At 32.7% G+C, this 27,579-nt stretch overlaps 1 protein-coding gene across 2 annotated transcripts in view; it reads right to left on the bottom strand.

Annotated features, from left to right (window-relative positions):
* Positions 1–943: 943 nt before the first annotated feature.
* LOC124369873 (alpha-tocopherol transfer protein-like) overlaps positions 944–27,579 on the bottom strand; it is a 44,296-nt gene continuing 17,660 nt past the window's right edge. For both annotated transcript variants that reach the window (XM_046828009.1, XM_046828008.1), the window contains exons 2-7: positions 11,349–11,493; positions 8,096–8,255; positions 4,699–4,966; positions 3,779–3,889; positions 3,500–3,602; positions 944–1,877 (exon numbers count right to left, since the gene is read on the bottom strand). In XM_046828009.1, the coding sequence (XP_046683965.1) occupies positions 1,726–1,877; positions 3,500–3,602; positions 3,779–3,889; positions 4,699–4,966; positions 8,096–8,255; positions 11,349–11,487 (933 nt within the window). In that variant the 5' untranslated portion in view covers positions 11,488–11,493 and the 3' untranslated portion in view covers positions 944–1,725. The remainder of the gene's footprint in view (positions 1,878–3,499; positions 3,603–3,778; positions 3,890–4,698; positions 4,967–8,095; positions 8,256–11,348; positions 11,494–27,579) is intronic.

Genomic DNA, 27,579 nt, shown 5'->3' with positions numbered 1-27,579 from the left:
TAAGGTTTTCTTCTGACCTCTTTCGGAACATCTCCCTGGTATGACAGAAAACTGATAGTAACTTCAAAAATAAATTTGTATGTGTATTAATGATATACCAAGTGTTATTGCTTTATCTGTAATCGTTCAGAAGATATTAATCTGGTACAGGACTTTATGAATAGCCTGTATAATGGGGGTTATTTCACGGCAACGCTTGACCATAAACATTTTGATGGTCACCAGTTGTTGGGTTAATCTATTAATAATATGCTTGTAAGGAGATCCCTCTGTCCTTTGTAGTAAATAGTGCTAATGTGAATTGAAATATATAGCATATTATTTAATTTTCATGATAAATTTCTAGAAAACCCTTTATGAGTGAACAGTAATTTTTGGAAGACTCCCAATTTACAATGCTGTATGACTTGTAAATATTCTAAAAGTACAGTAGATGTCTAAGGTATATTATGCTATAGAATTAGTTAACATTATTTTATTCCCACACTTAACTAACACGACTTAGAGATTGCAACAAACTCAATCCGATCACAGACAATGTGAGGGTTGCAGTGCCAAAGTAAAGGTTGGCTGGAAGTAAGCAATGCAAATTTAGGATTCCTAAAATTGTAGTGTTTGTTTTCTTTGAGTTTACAAAACTAAAAATGAGCAATTGGGAAATTACTATACTAAAGGTACACCCTTGACAGAGAATTTTACTACTTTTGTCTAACGGTTTAGCCCCTTCCCCAAAATATCAGATATACAGATGGTAAGAATACTGTATAAGTTAATTGCTATTATGTTTATTTTTAATTTGACTAGGATTATTTTTTATCTATTCATATTGTCACTACTATAGTAAAAGGTGGAATACAATTATTGGGTGTCCCAGAAATGATATCTGAATAGGTCGGTAGAGAGTTCTGGGACACTCTTTATAATATAGAATAAGTACACAATATAATTGTTTAATGCAGTTTATTTATTACTTGTAACAAAACTGCCAACAACATGCAACTTTCAACAATTAAAATATAAAATATGAAATACAAATTTCTACCCTCTATAGTGATTCATCTTTTATATATTATGGTTATGTGCAGGATCATTTACGATATTAATACTACTTAATATTAAAATGTGAAATGGATAGGAAGAGGAACATAAATTTGTCCTCAGAGGACTTGTATATATGGAACGTTTCATCATGTAGAACACACTACCAACGTTATATTTACATTATAAAAAAGTAACTAATTGAATAAGTAATTGATTACGTATTTGAAAAGTTTCTTAAATCCTATATAATATAATAAGTAGTAAATTAAGACAAAATTATTACACAATGCTTTTGTTAGGGTTGAATTAAATTATCAAAATCAAAGTCTTTAATTACGTAACACTGAGATGAACAAAGATAATGTAAGCCTACAAGGAAAGTAACAAAATTAACAATGAACTACGAAACAAAAACCTACAATTTACCTAAATGAGCAAGTAAAATGTTAACCTATTTCTATAAAGATCTATTGAAAATATTGTGTCTCCACAAAAGATTGTATAATTTGAACGAAATGATGAGATTATCGCGGTCGAGACGAGTGTAGTTTCAATGAGTATAACAAATGTTCAAGTGTATAGAAAACCCATTGGGCTCATGAACTGAAAGGGTTCCGTCCCTAGCGTAGTGACTGCACATTGAGGCACAGATAAGGAAGGACCAGATATTTGGTATCAATGCTGTCAATCTATAGAGAGCTGCTTGAAAGAACCCTCCATTCCGAAGAGGTCATCATGTGTCTTTGGCTTGCCGGGACGCTTGGACTCATCTGCCTTGATGGTCTCCTGCTCCTTGAACCAGTCTTGGTACGTCACCAACTTCTCGTGCCATTGCTCTGTCACACCAACAACAGATTAGTTACTGTGGTTCGGGTTTATCATCAAGATCAAGTCAGGAATGTTTTACTCCTTATCCTTTGTTTCTTGGAGAAGGACAGACTGGTACTGTAAATTAGTCCTTAAGGTAAATACAAAGAACTGATTTGTGGGGGCAAAAACATTTTAGAGAATCCCCTTACCATATAAAACAGCCCAGTCATATTACTAAAGTAACAGTTAGTTTTACAAACAATTTTATAATCAGCTAGAAATTTGCAATTGGTTTGAAGAACCTGGTGTTTCAATTCACCATGCGAAAAGTCCTTGAATTCATTATTTCGGGAAGATTAACCTTCAGATTGGAAACTTTCAACCTACATTCAGCCCACACATACATCACGTATTTGTATTTTTAGAAAAAATGTCTGGAGAGCTTGATCACAATGATTACCTTGTAGGAAATGGAAGATTTTAATTGTCATTTCATTAAGGTCTTTGTAATTCTTGTGTGATCAAAAGCCAAAAACATTTTTATCAATATAGTTTTTAATTACTATCAATTGTTTCCTTTAGCAAGTACAGATGTTGATCTTGCTCATATTCTGGGAGAATACAGAACTTGCCTATATTTTTGTTTCATTATATAAGTAAAATACTTAATTTTTCATCAAAGTTTAGTTTTTAAAAGTGACCATGTGTAACTTTTATGCCGTAGACCTGATTTTGTCTACTGGTTGGGCAGTACCCAATGATAATTAGTTACAAAACATTAATTACCTATAGCTTTTTAATATCAGTCTATATGTAGAGTTCTATTGTGATTTCGCATGATTCTATAATCAATAACGACAACCACAAAGTACAATCCGTACAGAGTTTCATGGAAGCAACTCGAGCTATGCACAGCTTTCTGCACATGTAGGTTTATTTTGTAGGTCACTAATATTTTTTATTAATACTTTGTAAATGATTTCAACTTTTCAAAATAATTTAATTGCAAATATTAATGAATATACAACCAGTTACATAAATTAATTCCATAATTATATGTTATCAACTAAACTTATACTTACTCATTAATTTGAATTGTAACATTTATTTAGTTTTTTAAGGAGTTCGATTTTAGTTTTTACACTACACGCATGTAATACATTTTGAAATAAATCATAATTCAATTCTTAAAGATTTATGACAAATCTTTATCTACAGGAACAAATTATAGCTTCTATAAAGCCACCAAATCTTTGTTTTCCCGGTTCTGCTCTTCTTTTTCCGATTTTTGAAATAATAGCCATGTCTTAATTCAAAATTGAATGAGGCATCAAATTAAAAATATTTTATATCTTTTTGAAGTTTTCTAAACTTTTGAAATGGCTTTTATAAAGTCATGAGCCATGATTGCCAAAGCCAAAAAATGAAAAAAAAAAAAAAACTTATTAGAGAGAGTTAAAAAAAATTGAAATGCTTTAAAACATAACCAAATTGAATCTTAAGTTAAAGATTTTCTGATTGCATTAGAAATTAAACCTAATAAGGTTTTTGAAATATCAATGCGTAATGTAATAAAAAAAATAATACATTTTTTATGATAGTTAACTGAAAGATTAGATTTCGTACTGTTGGCCTTAGCCCTACTTACTGTTGATGACGTCAAGGGATCCAGCCGCACCTCCATACTCCTCTGGTAGTATGTCCTTGGGCACGTACTCGTACAGTGAGTCTAGAGTCTCATGCACGTGGATCTGCAAAAATTCACATCTCAGACTGAATTTGGTACAGTAGGCTTTGGTAAAGTGAAACGTTTTTAAACTTTTTAATTTAGTTTTAATATGTCTAATGTACCATTCATTATATACATATAAGTGATTCTTTAATGAATAAAATTGTATTATTACACCTCAAAAGTTAGTCAACTCACCCTGTTTCTGATCTTGTCCTTGAGGAAAGGTCTGACGAAGTTGATGATAGTGTCAACCAAAGGGCTTACATTGATCACGTGCACTTCTTTCAATTTGACTGGATACGCTTCCTGAAAAATTTATATGAGTAGCCTTTAACAAATTTAATATTCCTACGCAGTTGAAGTTCAATCCTTAGAAATAAGTTTTCAGCCTTTATGTGATTTAAAATATTACAGCTTCAGCTGATGAAACTACAAGAGATGTTTGCACTGCAGAACTACAACTTGACAGCTGATATTCATATATCCCTTAGAATTTCAGAAGAATCACATTGCATGATCTTACACCTTTTGTATCACATTTAGAAGAAGCCTACATACCTGGGTAGGAAGCTTCACAAACAGAGAAGCTGAGGGTCAAAAAAGAGTAAGAACTCTAACTTGCACTTGAAAGATGGCTGACTTATCATCCATTTTATTCCAAAGAAGAATTAAACAAAGAGTTTTTAACATTTCAGAAGCTAACTATTTATGTCATCATAAAATCACAGAAAATTCAAGCCAGCAGTTTTGTTTTTTTATGATGTTAGAGATCTGTTCTCAAAAGAGAACGTTTTCTGTTGTCAAAATGATTCACATACCTTTCTACATATGTACACTTAAATTAACCAAATAATAGGCTCACTCAATTTTGAAATCATGTATTCACAAATGCAGAGTTTCGTATTAATTATTCAGTAAATTAACTTAGTGATTGAAATCATCATTTTGATAATAAGATCATACTTGAAATTAATAATAATAAAATAAATAAATCTTGTTTCTACGATTTAATAAAACATTTATTTGGCTATCAAGATCCTCCTCATAATTCCATAGGTGATGCCTGGAAAAGTAACTTACACAATCTGAACTACTGTACTTTGCTAGTAACTTACTTGGACACAAATTAGAAATTTCTTGATGAGAGTGGGTGTGAACTTGGAGAAGTGAGAGGCGAAATGTTGAGGTGTTGCGATGGCAGCATCCAAGATGTAGACGTCACCTGCCACCCCCACCAGCTCCTCCTTCAGCCGAACATCTCCGATCATAAGGACAACCTTCATGCCATCGGCCACACTAGGGATATTGTTGGCTGCGTCTACGCCACGCATCACAACCACTCTTCTGCCGTTGGGTGTTAACCCTGGCAGTGGAGGTACCTGTCTGTGAGCGGAATACAAAATAACTCCACTGATGAATTTTAAAATCACAGCATATTTTTAGGGAATTTATGCAAAACGTGAAATACTAAAAATTCTGGAGGTGAGAAAAACAAATATAACTGAGAATGTGAAAGAAATTCAATGAGTCATTACCGCGTATCTTTGTTTCAATGTTTTTTAAGACAACATTCTGCAAATAAACTGTCTAAGTGAAAGAATCCAACATTTTATTATATATAAAAAAACTACACAATTATACCTGAATGTGAAAATGATCGTATTTTGGCAAAATGACATCTTCAGACTTGAATTTGGATTAACATAATTTTCACCAGACTTGTTTTCACAGTGTTGTAGCTTGATTGTGTCAAGTTTTTAAAAATATGATGTGTTACACATTTTATCATGTAGTATTTTAATAATTTTGAAACCCTTCTATTTTCACCCCCCTCAAAACTGGTGTATATAACATTCAATTCAATTTAATGTTCGCTATCTTTTTTATAAACACTTATGTAGTGTCCTTGAGCATTGTAAAAGTAACACCTCTCCTGGCCTATCAATTAAAGTAAATATGCCGTTCTTCAAAGTACTATAGTACTTTGAAGAGGTGCTCATTGAGAGTAGCGTAAGGGGAGAGAATTCGTGAAAGTCTATCAGGTGTGTGAAAAAGTCAAGGCTCACCATACCACAACTCATGTTAACAGTGTGTTGGGCTGACTAAGCAGAATTTAGTCATTCACAAGTTTACTGCCAGAGACCTCAGACCTGGTGATTATCCAATCACTGGCCCTATCATTGATTTTATTACCAACCTGCTTGTGGTAATCAGTAACTTTCATGCAATGACAGAGGAAGTTCAAAAACTCCAGAGTTGTATCATGCAGTTTATTTTATTTTGGATGATTCAAACACTTGTCTATGTATAGTTCATAAACATGCTACCAATTGAAATTATGTGCTGGATTCTTAATTATGCTGCATGATCCATAAGTTTGTTTCCTTCAAACACGATAGAACTACGTACTGGGTGGAGATCTCTCAATGATTATGAGTTGCAATTTTACAAAGTGTATGGGAGTATCAAAAGATTAAACTTTAAGTACTTTGGCATAGCAATGTACAACTGCCCACCTGTATATTGATGGTAGGCCCATATCCTTGAAATTGATTTGAAATTGAAATTGATTTATTTCATATAAGGTTATAATTTGTTCTCAGTGTAGGTGAATAAGTAAAAGTGTATGGAATGCTCAGTTTTACACTATAATTTAGTATTTTAACTAACTTAAGGATTTTGAATGTTAAGTAGAGCCTCATTTGACCTTCCACTTAGTGCAGCGTTTGAAGTTTAACGCTGTGACAGAAAAAAACAGGTGAAATGGAACTGTACTTACATTGATATTGAATCAACCCTTCCCACCATTGCTTAACGTTGAATGTTATGTTTTAAATTAATTAATTGTCTTAGTAGAATAGATTTTGACATCTGTCCTTTTAATTGTGATGAATTCTGAGCAACAGTACATCTAAAAAATACTTAAGGGGACAGGGTAAGCAAAAAAAAATATTTTTCTTTGAAAATCATTTTAACGTTTTTTCTTGTTCTCTGAAGTATTCTGAACATTTTGATATATAATACAATTTATATATCTATACGTAAGTCATGTTTATTTACGATATTTGTGGACATTACACGCACCGATTTCGCCAGCAATCGTGGTGCAAGTACCAAAAGGCAGTTGCGAACTAACAAAATTTTTCCCATAAAAAGGCACTATCTGCAGTAATTATGAAGGAGATTAACCCTATTTTTAATGACCTAGCCAAAACAGATCCACTAAAAAATGTGTTCATGGGAAAACCCAAAATCCAAATGAGAGCGTGAACAATGTTGTTTGGAACCGCATTCCCAAAACTGTCTTTGTAGCTAATAAAACATTGCATTTTGGCATTTATGATGCAATTTCATGTTTTAATGATGGTTAAATTGCCAAACGTGAAACTATGAAAAAATGTAACATGAAAATAGGCCTAAAACACAATTGAAGCTATGAAAAGGTTGGATAAGGACCGAATATACTTTGCGCAAAAACAAGTGTTAGAGATCACAAAGAAGGTTAAACAAATGAGAATACATAAAAAAATGAAAATTGAAGATGTGGAAGAGGATCCTGATAACCCCAGCTATGGTTATGGGATGCATTAAAAGTAAGTTTACGTTAAATTCATGTATTTACTATTAAAACACTCTCTTTCGTGGCGTTTTTTTGCGATTTCCAAAACTTAAATGTTTTTAATACATTTGCACACTTTTCTCAGCATTGGAGAGGTTTAAAGCTCTGAAATTTTTATCACATATAAAACTAAGTTAGTTGTATGGTTTAACGAGAGATTTTATCAATATTCATTCTAGAAAAAAAATTAAAATAAAATATTTAGCTAAAAACAAAGTTTTTGTTGTAGTTTATAAAAAAATCAAAAAAGTAATTAAAAAAAAAATATTTTTTAAATTACTCCTGTTAAACATTGTACAATAGTATAATTATTACTGTGAAAAAATTTCATTGGGATATCTGTTATGGTTATTGAGAAATGTGTGCAAATGTTTGGTCAATTTAACATTGTTTAGATAGGCCCTACCCTGTCCCCTTAAAGAAATAAAGGAATTTTTTATTAATACTATAGAAAACACGGAACATTACAGAGTGTAGGATTAAAAATAGCACCATTGATGTGGATGTTGAAAATGGTAAACAAGATGTGATTTCTTATTTTTTGTGTACTATATAGGAGGGTTAATGGATGCCTTAAGAGCAGAACTCAAACATGTTTGAATATTTTGAACACTCAATAAATCTAGGATTGTTAGCCTAAAAATGTATCAATACAATTCATCTGACATTCATTGAAATACAGTACGCTATTTTTCATAGACAACTTAAACAAGACTTAATAAGACTTTCTACTGTCACGTCTATATTTCAAAATTTCCAAGTAGTTCCACAAACTTGACCCCAATTGAGTAGCGAGCTGTTCCATGCTGTAGAAAACATGCAGTTGCTGTACGATTGATACTAAGCTGACATTCTCTAGTCTTAGAAATACCCTTTTAAATAATAATACTCACGCCATCCTGAAGACTTCTTGTATTTCAGGCTTAGTAGGATCTCTGTCACTGAAGAATTCAGGAACTGCTGTTCGCATTGTAAAGTACATATCAAGTTTACGTTTGGTCTTCTCCAGCGAGAACTTGCAGCCACGTAGAAACGTCATAATACGGCCATCATCTGAAAAGTCAATAACATTTGTTGGCAACTCAGGGTTAATGTAATGATTTGATCTCTTAATGAAGATTAATACTTAAATATACATGGCATGTTACAATTTATTTTTATGATACTTTTTACTATATAAATTTACTGTTTTTCATATGATATAATTTATTTCAGATACAGGATCAAGGCAATTATTGTTCTAAAAGGTGATTCAACAGGTAAATGTATATTGTAGTATACATTTATACATTTACAAACAAGTTACCTAATGACCGTTATTAATGCATAAAAGGAGAACTGTGCAACAAGATGAAGCCATGATGTTTAACATCAAAGTGCTGCAAGCTATACAGGGGTTTTGCATAATGTCAATTAGGTACAGTATTTTACTAACCCCATTTTCAAGTCTTCAAAGAATTAAAGACATTATACAACTTTGACAGACTTGATTATGAATCTAATAAAGTGCTCTCTTGTAATGTTAATTGATTGAATAATGATTGTAACAACTTTCATAGTTTATGGTACACATTTAAATCAAGTTTTGATTAATATTGTAAATATTGTACATTTCAGCCAACCCTACATCAAACCAAAATGTGTTTTTAAAGCTGATCAAATCAAATCAAATCAAATCCATCTTTATTCACATATACATTGAGTACAGTGTTGCGTCATAACAATAATAATGAGAGTAGTTTCAGTTCTATAGACTCCTCCAGTCCTGAAACTCCTGTATGGTGTATATGGATCGGTCTAAGAGCCAGTCTGAGAGTGCTTTCTTGAACTGTCTATCCTGTAGTTTCTGTAGGTCTTTTGGTAGCCGGTTAAAGAAGGCAGCACCTCGATAAGAAGGCTTCTTTTCATACAAGCTGAGTCGATGTGCCTGTAGTTGAAAGTTGTGTCTGTTTCGGGTGTTGTAGTTATGTTGATCCACCAATCTGGCTTGGTCTGATCTTAACGCATATATTATAACTTCACGTATGTATAGTGAAGTTATTGTCAAAATCTTGAAATCTTTAAAAGCTTCCCTGCAGGAGTCTTGTGGTTTTAGTCCTTTTAATGTTCGTATTGCTCTTTTTTGTATTACTAACACCCTTTGCAGATTTGTTGCGCTTGTGCCTCCCCATACTACGAGCCCATATCTTAGGTGTGCTTCAAACAACGAGTAATAGGCAGTCAGCGCTGTTTCTTTGTCACTTATCTGCACTAGTCTTCGCACAGCATATAGCCCGCAGTTTAGTTTTTGACATAGATGGTCCACATGTAAGGTCCAGGAAAGGGTGTTATCCAATATGATGCCTAAGTACTTATTTGATGACACAGTTTCTAGTTCTGGTAGTCCACAATAATTATTTGAAACTGTTGTGAATATGAGTTGATTAGTTTTTGTCTCATTAAGCACTAGGTCATTTTTGTAGCAGTACTGTTTTGCCATATTGAAAGCAATATAACTGCTTACTTCAAGGTCTTCCATTTTTTTGTTGGCGATAATTAGGGCAGTGTCATCAGCAAACATCACTGCTTCACAATATTCCTCTAGGTATTTTGGGAAGTCATTAGCTAGAAGTATGTAAAGCACTGGTCCAAGTACAGATCCCTGAGGAACGCCTCTGCACATTGATAAAGCTTCAGATTTTACTCTCTGTATTTTGTTGTTTACCTTACAGGTGAGCTCTACTAGTTGTTTCCTGTCACTCAGGTAGCTTTTAAACCATTTTGCTTCTTTTCCTGTTATACCAAGGATATTAAGTTTTTCTAAAATAAGTTTATGATCAATGCAGTCGAATGCTTTACTGAAATCAAGCAGTATGCTGGTTGCTATTTGGCCATGTTCCAGTTTATCAATAATGCTTTCAACAAGTTGTGCTACCGCTGTTGTTGTTGACCTGTTCTTTATGAATCCATGTTGTCTAGTAGTCAGAAGGTCATGCTGTTGGAGATGCTGTTTAAGTCTGCCAAGTATCACTCGTTCTAAGATTTTTGAGAAATTTGATGTCAGTGATATGGGCCGGTAGTTGACTGCTTCAGTAGTTTTGCCGCTTTTATGCTTAGGGTAGACCTTGGCCACTTTTAGACAGCTTGGGAAGATGCCTTCATTTAGGGATTTGTTGATTAGTGTTGTGAGGGGTGCTATAATTTCGTTTTTACAGAATTTAATGGCTATAGAAGTTACTTCATCTTCTCCAGCTGAAGTTTTTGGTTTCATTGTATTAATAATGTTTCTTACTTCTTCTTCAGTGGCGTTAGAGAACTGCAGTTTTTGGTCAAATGGGTGCTGCGTGTCAGATTCTACAGTGTTTCCATGTTGGTTCTTATTATGATAAAGTGTTTTCTCTGCTATTGTGGAAATTATTGTGGTAGATTATTTTAATAATCTATCTGACAATGAATTTGTAAATCATAGATTCATTTTTATCATCCTTTATTATACTATTACAGTTTTTTTTTTAAATTCATATTGGATTATACAGTTTTGTTTTCTTGTGTATATTGTAACATGACCCATTTCATGGTTGGATTTTTTGAGTATTTTTATTTACATTATATGTTAGGTTCACATATAATTTTCTTTATATTCTAATAATTATGTGAACAAGTTTTTACTTTTTTAAAACTCTTTCACTTAAGCAATTTGTGGAAAAATGTATATAAAAACAACATGGGTGTCATCAGTTGGTCTAATATAGCGTAGACAAAATTCTCATTTGTTGAAGTAATATAGCAATATGATTATAACTATGGTAGAAACCTGTAATGCTTGTAAAGTTGAAAGATATGGAATTTCAAGTGCAGAATCATTCAAACTTAATTTATATAGACTGGATCGTGTCTAAAGTAAAAGTATTGGTTTGAGACATTCTCATTTTAAATTTAACAGTTAAAGCAAACTATTTTCAGGCAGGGTCGATAATTTGTTATTTTGGATTTACAAGAGATCGAAAATTTATGGTTCATAAGCAAAACTTTCTTCAAAATCATTCGTCACCTGACCAGTCAAAATTTGTTTACAAGGTGATGAGTAAACCTACAAGATCAAAGTTTGGGCTTTTTGAATTATGTTATCAATCACACCCATGGTGCCATGGTGATTAACTTACTCACCGTCAAAAGGGGGTAAATGTGGTTGTCTCTTGAGCCACTCCTTGATGTGTTCCAAATCCTGGTTACGAGTGGACACATCCTCGTTGAGTTCCGAGCGGATCTGAACTTGCTGTTCAGGAGAAGGCTGCACCAGCGTCATAGTTGCCTGTAAAATATCAGTACAGCATTAGTTATTTGTGAATCATATGTTGCTGGTCGATAAAATGGTTAAAATATGTGAAAGATTCAATGTTTCTATTGGCCTTAGAGTCAGACAAACAGTCTCAAACTAAATCTAGAACCTTGGCAGTGAAAAATCAAACTAACGTACATAATTAATCTACTTGACTTATAATACGACATATTTCAAAATTGTAGCATTGAGTAAATTTGTGTTACTTTGTCATTGCACATTAATTATAAAAATTATTTTAAAGTCCAAATTTAACTGGGGTAGTGTAAGGGAGTGGAATGGGATGAAGAATGAAACTTAACAATGAAATATTTCTAAATACAATAATAACTATTAAAATAAAGTTGTGAAACTGCGTTTCTTTTTCAATTGAAATCAAATTTCCAAAATGACCAGTTAAAAAAAAATTTAAAGTTAGATGACTTTATTGAAAGAGCAAATAGCTGGAGTTCCTATTGCAAGTATAGAGGTTTCCAACAAACATTGGAATTAACAAGATAACCCTCAAAATAGATTTTTGTAATACACCTTAATTTCTTCATTCTTAAATCCCGCTTCTAATTCTGGACAATGACTGGCTTAAGGTCAGTAACACATTAGAAAACACCATAAATAATCTGAAAGTCTGGAGATCTACACAATTAGACCCAAATCCCTCCTAGTTTTAGAGATGAAACGGTTCATGTGTTTAGAGAAGATAAATCCGAATCCATCAGAGTGCCAAGTTACCATGGGTATGCTCTCTTTTTTAACATAACAATTCTATTGAAGTTCATGGAACAATCTTAATCCACTTTACAGCAGAATTAGTGGCTTAAATAGTTGAAGAGGAAGATGATCTATATGTTTGGAGATTGGTATTTCATTGTTGCCCAACATAGCAAATTGGTCAAAGGACAAAATACTGCTAAGACCTGAAGTGTGTTGACACACTCTTCCTCTATAATTAAGACCTAGGAAATGGGTAAATTTGAAAATACCATAAAAAATACTCAATTAAATTAGTATTTTATATTGTTGATGATTCTTGCTGACTTTAATCAACATTGATCAAAAACCCATCTTGATTGGAAATTAAGTTTGGAGTTGCAGGATAATCAAAGCTAGTTATTCTGATAGGTTATTCAAATTTTTATTATCAGTTTTATTTTAAAATTGAGTCATCAAGGAGCGGTCAAACTTCAAAACAACTTGTCAGTATGATCAAGAAAAGTACAAAGTTTAAAATTATTGACATTGTTGAGTGTTGATACACTAAGACTTCTTGTGATTATGAAACTCAGTAAAGCTATCTTATAGCACTTAGTCACCGTAATGAGGTATACAATTGAAAGTAATTTATTTTGCAAGAGTGATGAAATAGGATTTGTTTGACAACCAAATTTTGCTGATATTAATTGCAGTGGGTAGTGTCAGCCTTAATGATAATGGCAGTATTGCAGTTGGCATCGTAATCATGCAGCAGCAGTTTGCGACCAGTTGTTCCTAGTCATTCCCTCTTTAGTCTAATCTAAGAGCCATGAGTCGACCTAATGAGTGGATACGACATTTCACACTTTGTAAGTATTGTCACCTTCAGATTTTTGTTTATACTGCCACATATGATGGCACCCAACAAAAAGTAAACAAAAATGACAAACTTAGATACCTTATAACTTAGCTATAACATCTTGTAGCTGTGAAAATTCTATGATTTGAAAATATATTTTGATCTAGATGCCCCTTGTAGCTTTGCTTATTGTGGTTCCAACTGTAAGATTGGCAGGAACCTTTACGTTGGTGTCCAACTGTTTCCAAACATCCCTAAAATTTGTGATAGTCATTAGAATGTTACCGGTTTCACACCCTAACTCTCATCACTGCATCAGGCCTGCAATCTTGTAGGTTCAAATATCGCCATTATTGATTACCTTACATTCATCATTGTAAGCGAAGGCTTTCGATTTTCAATCCATATTTCAGGACTTGGTAACTAATATTTATGAAGAGTGTTGAGTTAACATAAGTCATATTGAGGTTTTCCACGAATTTTCGAGATTGGTTATGAAAATATTGTCTTGAACATATCTGTAGGACTTATGTGAAATCCCACTAGTAAATTTAACGTTTTAACAATTCTGGTGAATAAGAATTGTCATGGGTTTTTACAGATTTCATGGATAGGCTGCAAAATTTTCTAAACTGTTTCTTAGGGAACACTTAAAAGATAAAGCAAACATGTGAAAAGTTGTATGTAAATCCATTCTGTACCTTCAGAGATTTCATGATGAGTCGGTCAATGGTGCTTGGTTTGTATATATATATATATTTAAGAATTTAAGATTAGGAAGAAGATTTATAATTTTGATGACATCTTATATATGGTGAATGAATTTTTTGGTGCTATGCTATTTTTTCGCAGCTTTTTTCAATCATGTTTATTTATCATAGGTTGAGCTTGATAAATTCCAAGGGTTTTCAGTCCTCTTTTGTATAAAAGAGAATTAAGTAATTCTAAGGCACCACATTTACAGGCTGTAACAATTTCTAGAGGAGGAACAATGGCTACATGAACTGGGTTGCTAATAGTGATATCCAAACATTAACGCGTATTGATATTTTTACACCCAAACAAAAAAGAGATTTTAAAGATGGTTTTCATATTTACCACTTGAATAGATAAACTTGTTTCAAAACATTGTTAGCCTGTACTTATGCCTTTTTACCAGAAACAAGATATAGGTATACATTTGTATTACTTTAATTGTGTACTGTAAAAGTGTTAAAAAAAATAAATGTCAATGCACATAATAAAAAAGTATTGATATGTACATTTTAATGTATTTTTAGAAAATATATTTATACACACAACACAAAGTATGACGAAAATACATTTAGGGATCGTCTAGTTGTTTACTATCGAACAGCTGACGTTCCCACAAAGACGTAACAGATTCGTGTTGATACACAAAATATGACGTAAATACACTTACCGGTAACGATCGTCTGGTTGTTTACTGCCGAAGAGCTGACGTCCGAATATAGACACAAAAGACTCGTGGTGATACACAAACACAGATAAAGAAGATACATACTTCAGTCCTAATAGTATTAACAAAGCCGGAATATTTCGTTACTTTGGTTATGTTTTTTCATACACAAAGTACGACAAAATTCGTTTTAGCGATTGTTTATGCGTTTACCATTGTGACCTCGATACAACTGTAACAGATTCAAATAATACATCACATCCTTGACAGAACTTATTATAGTCCTGAAATGAAAACTAAAAGGGGGTTAAAGAAGCAGGGCGTATCCCACTCAAAACTTTGAGTGTTGAAATCATCCATTATAAGGATATTATTTTTCAAGAAGTCAATCTTCCCAAACATAATCTTGAGAGTTGAGTCGAGGGCAGTAGGATTAGCTGAAAGATAAAAGAAGAGAACAAAAGTGTTTGACTCCATATACGGTAACCTCAACCCAGACACTCTCAGGGATCTGATCTGTAGACAATGAAAGTATCTAGGAAGAAAGAGAGCCTTTCTCGGATCCAAGGTCAGACGACAGTCACTTTACGGACGGAGTAACAATGCTGGAGGTAGTATCTGTCAAGGATGATGATATTTCATGGAATTTGGACATTTACGTAGGTAGACAAGGAACAATCTGGTTCTGAATAGTGAAGCGAAATGATGGAACATGTCATCCTGGTATAATTTCAAATCATCCTTCGTCAGTAATAAACAACAAAGTTACTATATTCGTTGCTGTGTTTTACCTTACTGACTTCTAAATTTTAAGAGAAGTAGCAAAACTAAAACCAGGAGCTGCGATACATCTACAAATTTACGTCTCAGTTGTATTTTAAACCCAGACTTTATTATCTCTATCCGTGACAAAGGCATGAATGTACATAATTATTAAAGTGGCCCAGCGAGACGGCCCTGAACCCATGGGAACAGGTTTGTACTGTGCGGCAGTGACGTATGTTGGCGGGGAGAGGGAATCCCAACCTCTGTCAGATTATGTCACGATCTAGAAAACCATGCATTGTACTTTCCACGGTTACATCTCTAGCAGTTCCGTAACTCAAATGATAACACCGACTATGTAATGTGCTTCTTCTATCATTAACCCGGAGAGATACAACAATAAGTTTTTTTTTCACGGTTACTGAGTAGGTTCAATATACACATTTCCGCGTTGTATTTTGTGTTGACAGATCGGTGTCATTGTGTCGGATCGTGTCGGAACACCACTCGTCGACCAACACAAATGAAATCAAGCGAAAAATTGCATTTACTTTCTTCCAATAATGATTGTTCTAACGTAAAAGTGAGTATTCTAACAATATGCCACATTGCCGTAGCAACAATGACATCGTAACAATACAAATGCTTTGTATAACTGAGTTCAGATACCTAACAAGGCCTCTACTTAACAATCTTTTCTGTTTAGACGCTTCGAAAATCAGCAAAACAACCATTCCCACATCTTATATTGCAATATCGTGTATAGACCAATCTTCTCGTTGACAATATAAGAAAGCCGTAACAAACCTGTGAGCAAAAAAAAAAAAAAAAAAAAAAAAAGCATTTTTAAAAACTGGCCGTAGAAATTTAAAACATTATGAACTGAAAGTGATTTGTTTTAAATACTTACCTGACTTTTGTGTTTATTCTTCTTATTCTTTTAACTTTGCGATTAGGTTTTTATATTCGATTTACAAATAAATGTACTATCATGTTTCTATAAGTATTTTGTTTTATATATATTTTTACATAATGCGACGCAGGATGAAGAATACAAAATAGAGAGGAAAGAATTGCACACCTAAATTTGTAATTCTACAGTACCACACATTTTTTTATAAAGAGTTGAGAATAAAAATGTGCCTTTCCCAGCTCACCGAAGAGCGGATCACCCGTTCTGGCCCAAACACGCGAGGCAAATTTAAAATTCTGCCAATTTATATACAGTATAAATTGTGGTTATGAGCAAATAGGACTGAGATATAAAACATACATTGTCCCCGATGTATTAAATACAAATATAAATCAGTACTAAAGATGACAATATGTCTTAACCACGTTTTAACATCTTAATAAGTGTGTAATAGTGTTACAAACTGATAGATTGAAATTACTTATTTAATGTCAGGCAGTCAAGAAACGAGAAACCATGAATTTGTACTTCTTAAGAAACATTTTATGGATTCTATTAAATAAAATATAGTATTCAAATTTAAAATTAAATAAGTTTTAGAATCAATATACCAATTCTACGCTGATTAAATAGTCAAATACGCGTTATTATGTGTATATTTACTTATAACAATAAGGTCCGTATCATTTCATACACTAATTTTGTTACAGTAATGAATATAAAAAATGTGAATACTGTATTTTAAACGACTATACCAAATTATGAATGGAGGGAGATTGGGAAAGAGACATTTGGTACTATATAGGGTCTGACGGACTTGGGGGGGGGGGGGATCTATGGACCAGGATCCAGGATGAGCAAACATTCTGAAGCACAAGTTAATGTCCATAGGCTAAGACAACCACGAACTAGGGTTACAGGTACCAAAAGGGGATCAAGGTTCCTGAAACGTGGGCTGTAGACGTGCAAGGACCGAGACTGTCACCCAAGGATCTACGGATTCAGGTACCCAGGGGCTCAAGGATCCTGAAGCACAGGTTTATAGTCTTCAGCTGGTCGGTTACATCTATCTTTATATTTCCAAGTGCCCTAAATGATTTTCATAATATGCAAGAGAAAAAGTCACAAAGAAAATTCAGATGAATGAAGAGGTTGACAAGTCAGGAATTTATTTGAGATGAAGAAACAACAAAATTGCTCTTTGCATACAATTACTTCATTTTTGCCAATCCAGTTTTGGATTGTAAGCACTTTTTATAATTTTCTGAGACTTTCGAATACGTATATACAAACAAGGGTACATTTAGGCTAATATAACCCGAATTAGTATTAATGTATGTTACTTCCTAACAATTAATTGGTTTAATCTCAAAATTTACTAAACAGATAAAGAAGGAGAGACTGTAATTGTTCTTGAGAAATTGTAATACATGTTTAATTGTGTTATGTTTGAGTATTTTCACAAAACATTCTCTCAGATATTGTATATGAAAATCGTAGAAATCTGTAATGGGTGCGAGTATTCAAACCAATATCGTCGTTCACTTTTAGTACAAAAACCTCAACCTTTTAAATTATAACTTGTTGGATGGATTTTAATAACTTAATTTTACTCTTGTTTCCTCATCAAGACCTGCTTGCAATTTGTAAACAACTCTATCAAGAATTATAGTATGCCCACAGTCGATAATCATTGCAAAACCGAAGATTAGATTGTTTTGAGTGGGCTTATGAGAGAAATATACATTAGCCACCTAACAACTGCCATGCAATTACACAATGTAAATTACACAATTTTACCTCTATCTATCGCTCTTACTTGTCCAATCTTAACCATATCTTAGTTCTTTGTGTAACTCTTACCATGATATTATCTGATTATATGAGAAGGTTTAAGGTAGTCAAGACTGCGAGTTCAAGATATCCGCCTAGCGATTTAATGAAAAGTCTATCAATCATCGAAACCTAGTCTTCTATTTTTTTGTAACATGTATTGATGATAAGTGTCCGAAATCCTTTCACTTCTTTATAGCTGTATCAGGTTTCCTGTGGGATGAAGCAGTATGAAATATAATGTTGATTACGTACAACCACGTGCACAACTTAAACGAACCAGGTGATTGTATTTCTGGCCGTATCTGTGTTTTACAAGTACTGGAAGTAAACATCGGTTGTAACTATTTATGAAGATTTATGGAAAGTCAAGGTTTACTAAAGACAGACATGTCACAGGTTTCAGAAAATGTGGGAGTTCAGTGAGCTCTTTGTTTCCTTACTGATCGAAACCTTAAGGTCCAGTCACTGCATTAATTCTATACGCACCTTCAAAATCGATCTTGGTCCAAAACGAAATTCAATCTTTCAGGCATGTTAAGGTCAAACGGACAACTTTTAATGGAAATGGAATAGCAATTAATCAACGTTTGACTTTAAACAACCCTTATGTATTAGGCTTGAGATGTATATACATTGTTAAAAACATTAAGATGGAAATTACCCTTGAATATATCGCTTAATCTTACCTAAGCGTCGAATCTACCAAGATCGAGACATCCATTTGGCCATTAGCATAGGTTTAACGTTTAACATCCATTTGTATTGAAAATAAAAATTGAGTATTTTAAATTTAATATAAAGGAACTTTGCTTAGACGCAGCTTGAACAATTGTATATAAGGTTAAATTTAAAATAATGAAAATCAACAAGGCTCTTTTTTTAAATAAAAATGCCTTGCTTGGCAAGTGGGTTTTAGGTAAATTCTGTAAAAAAAACAAAAACAAAACAGTATTTCTGGGGTATTAATAGACTACAGGTACGTGCTCAATTCCAGCGTTAGACCAGCCAACCATAGATACATACATCCATGGGGCCAAAAGCATCGAAAAAATGAACTTTAAAAGAACCTAAATAGAGAAAAGAGAAAAAGAGAACCTAAAAGAGGCTTTTCACTTGGTGGATACGGAGAAAGTAAAATGATTTACATGTTGTAATGCAATTCAACCACTGAATCATGCTGTCAGTAAACCGCCCAAGGAAAGAACTAAATTTTCTGTATACACCATCACCTTGTCACTCCTCCAGACGTCATCTATAAATGGCAAGGCTAGGGGAGAACACGACCTTAGGCCACCAAGGCTCAGGGTTGGCCTTGGATTGCGACCTCCCGAACCGCAAGTCAGAGGACGTACCGCGGTCGTCTTGGAGTGATGGAGTCATGTCTTGACAGTATCTTGTCTCCTCACCGAGCATCATTGAAATCTACAGATCTTCAGATCTCTCTTCCATCATAATTACTAGCCTTGGACAATTTGTCTTGCTGAACCTTCATTCTAAAAGATGGGCAGGCGAGGCCATTCCAACAAGAGCGCAACACTCGTCTGAATTTCTCGCTTGATTGTAATAGTTCTTATTGCAATTGAACAATCGTCACCATTGTTCTTTTTATCATACATTTTGGCGAGAAAGTAATATTCCATCACACACTTTACTCTGTTCTTCGATCCTTTGTGTTACTTTGAACGAAATATACTCTGTCGAACAATGGAGATAATTATGCAAGCGCAGAACACATGATTGGAACCAGGGCGAAATTGATAAAAAAATCTATTAGAGTCCAGCAGCATGTATAAAAGAAGGGCCCGGAAGGACGGACCAAATAAAACAGTCTGAGAAAAATATCAAAATCAAGACTATAGCATACTTATATTAATCACTTTTGTATTTTGATCAAAATGTGTGTTTCACGAGTTCTTAGTTTTAAAAATTCATATGACATAAATATTAATTTAGTAGTCATACATTTGTACTATCTCATCCCAACGACCACGGAGAACCTCAACTCGGTTTCTTCCGGACATTTGTCATCGTTCAGTGAAACAATACAATTAGTAACACTACGTTTCGAGATTTGCAATCTGATCTCTTCTTCAGGTGATCCGTTCTATTTGGTTGGACGATAAGTGCAGACCTATTGTGACCCGTATTCTGTAGTTCAGTTTTGATAATTATTGTTTAGTCTTTATTAAGTGCATGTTTTAGAGTTAGTATGCATGGAATACACACACAACATGGTTGTTGCGGTTCCTGACTTTGCGTGTCAAACGCTCTGGTATGTTTTGTTTACTTTAACATAGATTGTTTTAGCCATTCACCTGATGAAGAGATCAGATTGCAGATCTCGAAACGTAGTGTTACTGATGGTATTGTATCACTGAACGATGGCAAACGTCCGGAAATCCCATTTCCTTCACAATCATTCCATCGTCAAACTAAGAACCAAATCGGTTGATCAGCGCGACGCGAATTGTGATGCTTGGAAATTTTAGTTTAGACTTGGACACTTAATTATACGCCAAAAGGACCTTTCTTTGTGTTGTAAACATGTGAATGAATATGACGCATTGCATCTTTGGTTGAAGTACCATGGGTACTCTGTATTCTTCGTGAGGTATCCCTAAAAAATAGTTTCTCATATAAGATTAAGAAACACATTTGCTACATTTGTAAATTTTGTACATTTGCTAGTTAGTTAACGTTATCCATAGGAACATAGTAGCCAGGGGCGTAGGTAAAAGACTCATTTAAAAATAATAATACATATAAATAAGATTTCTCATTTTAAACTATTTTCTTTAAAATTTTGATTGGGTTACCGGCAACCTTAATATTCACCCCCGGAATCTCTAGAAGGAGAAGCTACAAATTGTTGTATTACCAAGATCTAGGTTTGCTAATGAGATACCCCAAGAATACAACATTCTTAGGTTTTTGTTATAATGACGAGAAATTATTTTTATGCTAACTTTTTGCTTTGAAACTAACATTATGCGGACACATGTTTGCAGGGAGAATAGATCTAATATATATATATATATATATATATATATATATATATATATATATATATATATATATATATCGTTGCAATACACAGCATATGGGTTTAGATAAGTCTAGAAATTTAAGCCTCAACTTAAAATAGGAATTCAAGATGTTTTTTAAGGAATTCAGATCTCAGTTACATAGTTGAGGCATTTATTTAGGAATTTCCAAGTTGACAACATTTTAATTTGGAATATAAACCCACAACTTTTCCTATTTTCCATTTCCCCATTTTAGTTTTAATAAAAATATATCGTTTTGTCTCCGACCTTATGAAGTACATTCTCAGTTCTGGCATAGCTCATAATATTGATAAAAATTCATGTGAGTAAACCGTACAATGTGGAGAGTTTTTGAAAATTACGTCATGTTCAGCATCGAGTGCAGATGATCGAAAAATTATAGGAAAGAAAATACATTTCAGAGATTCAAACGTTATTCTTTCAAAGCGGAAAGTGTTCGATCTGGGCTCTAAGAGGGAGATGTGTTGGATGGGTGTATTGTGCAAGCGTGTTATGTCACCGACACTGGTCCAACACTGGCCACGGTAGTAGCGCTCGGGCTCGGAGTCTGGCCACTTTCACTCTCTAACTCTTACCTCTCTCGGTTACGCGGTCGACGGTCTCTCGCAAGTGGACCTTGCTTCAGGTGCGGATCTAGGAGGGGGGTGCTATGGGTGCTGGAGGACCACATCTCCGACAAGGGGGAAAATATGTTTTTTAAATATAAGTTTTACGAGGCGGAGCCATATATTATCTTGAAAAAACCTTCTGCGATTTTAAAAGAAAACATTTACCGTACTTTGTTTGAAGTTTATTTTTGACGATGGACGGATTGTGAAGGAAAAAGGATTTTCCGGACATTTACCATCGTTCAGTGAAACAAAAATAAAATCAGTAACACTATGTTTCGAGATCTGCAATCTGACCTCTTCTTCAGATAAAACACTAACGTAACGTGCCTAAAAATGTCTGCAATTCTGTCGGAACGAGAAACACACCTAATCGGAAATTGTTCAATTGAAATTATTAAAAAGGTGGTAGAAGCATGGGCGCGGCTTAAGTGTGAATGAGTTGACTGTGAAAACTAGTCAGTTTATTGTAAAAATTAAAATTCAGTGATATGGTAGCTAAAAAGTGGCTATTTTACTTTATTAGCCAACACAACTATTACATACATTTACAAGTTTGCTTTGACAAATTCCTAAATGATTTATTTACAACGAACCATCCTTACACCACTGGAACTAAAATACTACTAATATTTATATGGAATTAGATTAGATAGATTAAATTCCATCAGTAATAAGTACAAATTCATCATTTTCAAAGTTTATTTTACTACTATAGTTATAAGAATCAAGATAACTAATATATTACAAGAGAAGTAGTAATTGATAATAAAAAGCTTATTTATGAAACTGGAACTATTAAAATGTATAATCGTGTAAAATGAATAAACAAATTAATTAACTTAAGAATTTAAAACTCAACTAGAAATCCTAGTCTTAAAAATAAAAGAAAAGATAGTAATCTTAACATAGAGAACACTACTTCTTAAAAAACAACTAAGTAATAGCAATAGTAGTCACAAAACTTGATCGAGACCATGTACATCTACATCTACACATATTCATTTTAAAGGATAGGCATATTACATCAAAAATCTTCAAATTCGAACTTATTAGAACTTAATCCGCTTCATTACACTAAATGTAAATAATTCAACCCCAATTTGGACGAACAAAACATTTTGGTTAACATTTGATTAGTTAAACTGATAACCTAATATTCGGTTATTTTAAACGCAACTTTTCACAATTTACCGTGTACCGTTCGGTTTTGAGCCTTTTAACTTTTCTTCTTTAAGATCACCACTGAATTGTACTACTATACGTACTTCAAAAGCATGTAGGACACTGGAAAACGTCTCTCTTTAAAACGTTCTGTTCCGGGTCTCGAGGTACTGAAAGTGTCAAAAATATCCGGTAGATAGCGTAACAGTCACTCAAAATTTTGCGAGAGGCAACTGAAAAACAGTAATCAAAGAAGAAAATGTATATACACTAGCTAATTTTTTACATGTTTATTAAACACCTCAGATTAATTTTATACGAAAAACACATATTTAGTTACAAAAATCTTATTTATTTTAAATTTTTAGACTGTTGGTTTTAACCAAATAGTCGCTAACGCTTTTGCGTGTAATGTCGCAATAAATACACCGGAACAACTGAAGCCGGTGGGTGGACCGATGTTACTAGGTATCCTCAAATATATCATATACATCGTTTATACAATTATACACCATTCATTATTGTAATCTGTGATAGCCCTATACCTCAGTAACGGAATTTGTTCACCTTTTTAGTTTTAAGTTATGTTTTTATTTATTCTATACCTCAGGGGAGTTTGGTATTATTTTTATTTGATAACTAACAAAACAGTATAATAGAGTGTAAGCAGCATCACAATTAACAATTTTAATAATTAATGTATTCTGTGCAGCTTTTAACAAAAGTAAATATGCAATTTATACCTAGGCTATAGAGCATACATATCACACAAAATACTTTTCCATCTCCAGTAGTAACAGTTTTTAGGCTATGCTTTTACCTTGTAGGGACTCAATATAATTGTTAGATAAAACACTTTCGAAACGACAAGCAAAAGATTAACTGTCGTGTAAGTCATTCAGGTTTAGACATTGTGAGTAAAAATTAAAAACAACTATGTGATTGAAAGGATAACAGGTTTCAGATATTTTCGGTTGTTATATGTTACAAAAGGTATAACACGTTTTGAGGATTGGAATTTATCCAAAGTTTCGAAACGTTGTGTTATGCCTTTTGTATCATAAAATGACAGCAAATGTCTGAAATCCTGTTATCCTTTCAAACCTTCCATCGTTAATAACAGAATTTTAACAAAAAACTATGGGATTATTAGTAAATTGTGCTTAGGTAACGCAAATCTAGGCTTCAGCTGGTAAAACCGTATAGGCCTATAACCAAAACTTGATGCCAATTAATTTTTAAAATATGTACATTGTAAACTCTACACAATTATTCATGACACAAAACATTGCAAATCACTGAATCCCACAGTTTGAACAAAAAACTATGGGATTATTAGTAAATGTTGCTTAGGTAACGCAAATCTAGGCTTCAGCTAGTAAAACCATATAGGCCTATAACCAAAACTTGATGCCAATTAATTTTTAAAATATGTACATTGTAAACTCTACACAATTATTCATGACACAAAACATTTGCAAATCACTGAATCCCACAGTTTGAACAAAAAACTATGGGATTATTAGTAAATGTTGCTTAGTTAACGCAAATCTAGGCTTCAGCTGGTAAAACCATATAGGCCTATAACCAAAACTTGATGCCAATTAATTTTTAAAATATCTAAATTGTAAACTCGACACAATTATTCATGACACAAAACTGCAAATCACTGAGTTACATGTCAACTCACCGGCATGTATTAAGAGTTACACCTTAGTCCCTACATTAGCATTATTGACATTAAAAGCAATGTGTTATTACAAGTGTTCATTGTGTAATAGAATGCAATACATATGCTTGTTTCAAGTATAATTGTACAATTAATAGTATAATTAGTAAATAGTATATAGTATAGTAAATAGTATAATTGTACAATTTTCTAATCCCCACAAAATGTACATGTTCTTTAACCAAAATGGCATTTTAACTATTAGGTTTCTGTTCAAAGTACGAATATTTCAATCAAGAAAACGATTATGTCAAATACCTTAAAATGAAATACTTGTAACATTAATAAGAGAATTGTGATGACTTTCGCTTCACCTAACATATGCTTTCACTTGTCTTTCATTTGCACCAGATTTCCTATCATTGTGACTTTAATTCATAGGAAAAAAAAAAAAAAAAAAAAAAAAAAAAAAAACTCCTAATTAAGTAGCAGTAGGACATGCAATATTAATCTAGTGTTGAACCTTTTGCAATTTTCAAAAAAGTTCGGAAATTAAACAAATTTTATTAAAATCACGTTTTGTTACTTCGACTAGTCATTACTATAAGTGACTATCACCTCTGAAATGTCATCTTTGACTCATGTGGAACCCGGTATATGAAATGTATATTATAAAACATTGGATTTATTATGCAAGCGTTGTATGCAAAACAAACATCAAATATTGTATTGAAGATGTGTTACAGGAAAATCATTTCGTCTGAAACGAACACTGATGTTTTCATCTGCGAATGAAGTTTATATGATTTCAGCGGAAACAATCACATGTACACAATTGTGCAATCCCAATAAAACATTGTTCTGCTATCCTGTAATAATTAAAGTATATATTGATTTATATTACACAGAATGCCAAGAAAGAATGACTTTTTTATTGGTTTAAAACATTGTATACCGTTGTTTATGAGAATTCTCACAATTCTGTTTTTACTTTATAAACGTCCATTTTAAACAGATTATTTTAAAATATAAATATAGGCTCCCGATAAAAGGAATTAAAATTATAGAATCTCTTATCTCTAGCGGTATTTAGTTTTAATTCGAGAAAGTTAATAATGAAAACATAAGTTAAATTCCGCCATAGTTAGTTTTCTAATATCGCTATTAAAACATTTCCTATCCTACGAAATAAATGGCAAAGAATTTAGAAATATTTAACCTTCAACATGAAGGACGCAATACTCGGAATCTGTATTGTTATTATACTCTTGTATGATTGTTTATAAAAGGGTTTAATTTCAAAAAATCCTAAAATTTCCAAAAGAATGTAAAAAATTATATTATTCATGTTTATAAAATATGCATGTGAAACTCTGTTTAACGTTTTGCATGACGTGTTTCATTTTATGATAACAGAGATTTGATGAAATAGGAACAATATAATTGAATCAGTTATAAATTATTTAAACATTGGATTTTATGGCGAGTACTGAATACAAATAATTTACGAAATTGATTAGAAAAGGAAAGATTATTTTATAGGCGATATAGAGATAAATTATAATAAAAATACCATTTAAAATCAATGCATTTATTTCAGAATTCGTAATCCTAATAGTCGTTAAAACGGCCGTTTCGTTTGATAAAAATGATTGATTTTCTTATCGTTCTTCTCCTTCTTAAAAAAAAAATACAAATTGTGATAACACTAAGTTGGAATTTGTCTTGTAATTGTATTCATAGGGTTTTCTTAAATTTTAAGCGATATGTTGTTGTTGTACATATCTGTACTTAGCCGTTGCTTATAACGTAGTAATATTTAATTTTAATCTATATTATGAGTTCAGATATTTGGTAAGGGCATTTAATTAATGGAAAGCAAATTAATGTTATTATTTGGGATTAGTTTATTTAAATCTCTTATTTTTTCAAAAAAATGTACTGCAAAAAGAGAATATTATCAACATTGGTTAATGTTTAAGTGGTTGTGTTTAGCTAGTGCTCTGCCAAATATAAGTCAAATTATTAGCAGTATGTTAATATTTTACCATAGAACAAAGAATAAACTAAGCATGTTCCTTAATTCTTGACGTACTGCTTCTAAATTTCTACAAAATGAGTTCACTCATATTTTTCGGGACGAAAGAGTGTACATTTAGTTCTTTTTACTGTTACAGTTAATTTAGTGGATTGAACTCAAAGTAATTTATAAGTAACACAAATTATTACTTTGAATAGATAGCATTTAATTGAACACCATTACCAATACAATGAAAATCAATTCACTTAACTATATCTTTGAAGTTGTACTAAACTATATTTAAATGGCACGTATTAAACAACTGCAATAATATATCAATTACAGTTACGTTTCATGTTGATCGAACACTGCAATATTGTTATTAATTCGACACAAAGGCCAAAGAGTAATTACCGCACATGTGTTTGTCACATGTACTCTGCAATTTGTACAAGTTCATAACTTGTAGTCTCAATTTCAACTAAATTCTTCTCTTACGAATTTATTGATTTGATTTTCTTTATAACAATCTAATTGTTATAAAAAGTAAGTGCTTCTAAACGTCTTTCCCATGCATAGTAATTGGATGATGATAAAAGTGCTAGTGGTAGTATAAATCGAATTTTGGTTTTCAGTAGAAATACCCGTTTCATTTAGGAATCTCCATACAGAAGTAAAACAGTAGTTTTCACTTAAAGTTCATACGTACTTGCAGTTTTTCAGACTTTAGCATGTGGATGTAAATCATGAATACCCATTTTGGTTTTTAACTTTGTAGAAAATAATGTTTTTTTGCAGAAATCAAAAAGTTTGGGAAAAATACTCCGGTAATTTTTATTGTATTTCCACGATTTATAAAACTAATAAGTTCAATAGACATTTAAAAAAGTGGAAACCCCAAATTCCCGAAAAATCATTAAAAAAAATGAAAAATATCGGGTACTAATAATTATGAATAAAAAGGATGAATAGAAAATTATGGAGCCAAAGTAGATGGTTGTATTTTGATTAAATTTGGTGTGTGTGTCTAGTGTTTTAATTTTGTAA

Source organism: Homalodisca vitripennis, chromosome X (assembly GCF_021130785.1).
Source record: "Homalodisca vitripennis isolate AUS2020 chromosome X, UT_GWSS_2.1, whole genome shotgun sequence".
NCBI classification, from domain to species: Eukaryota; Metazoa; Arthropoda; class Insecta; order Hemiptera; family Cicadellidae; genus Homalodisca; species Homalodisca vitripennis.
Note: the sequence above shows the minus strand (reverse complement) of the source record. Positions and strands in the feature narration are given on the sequence as shown.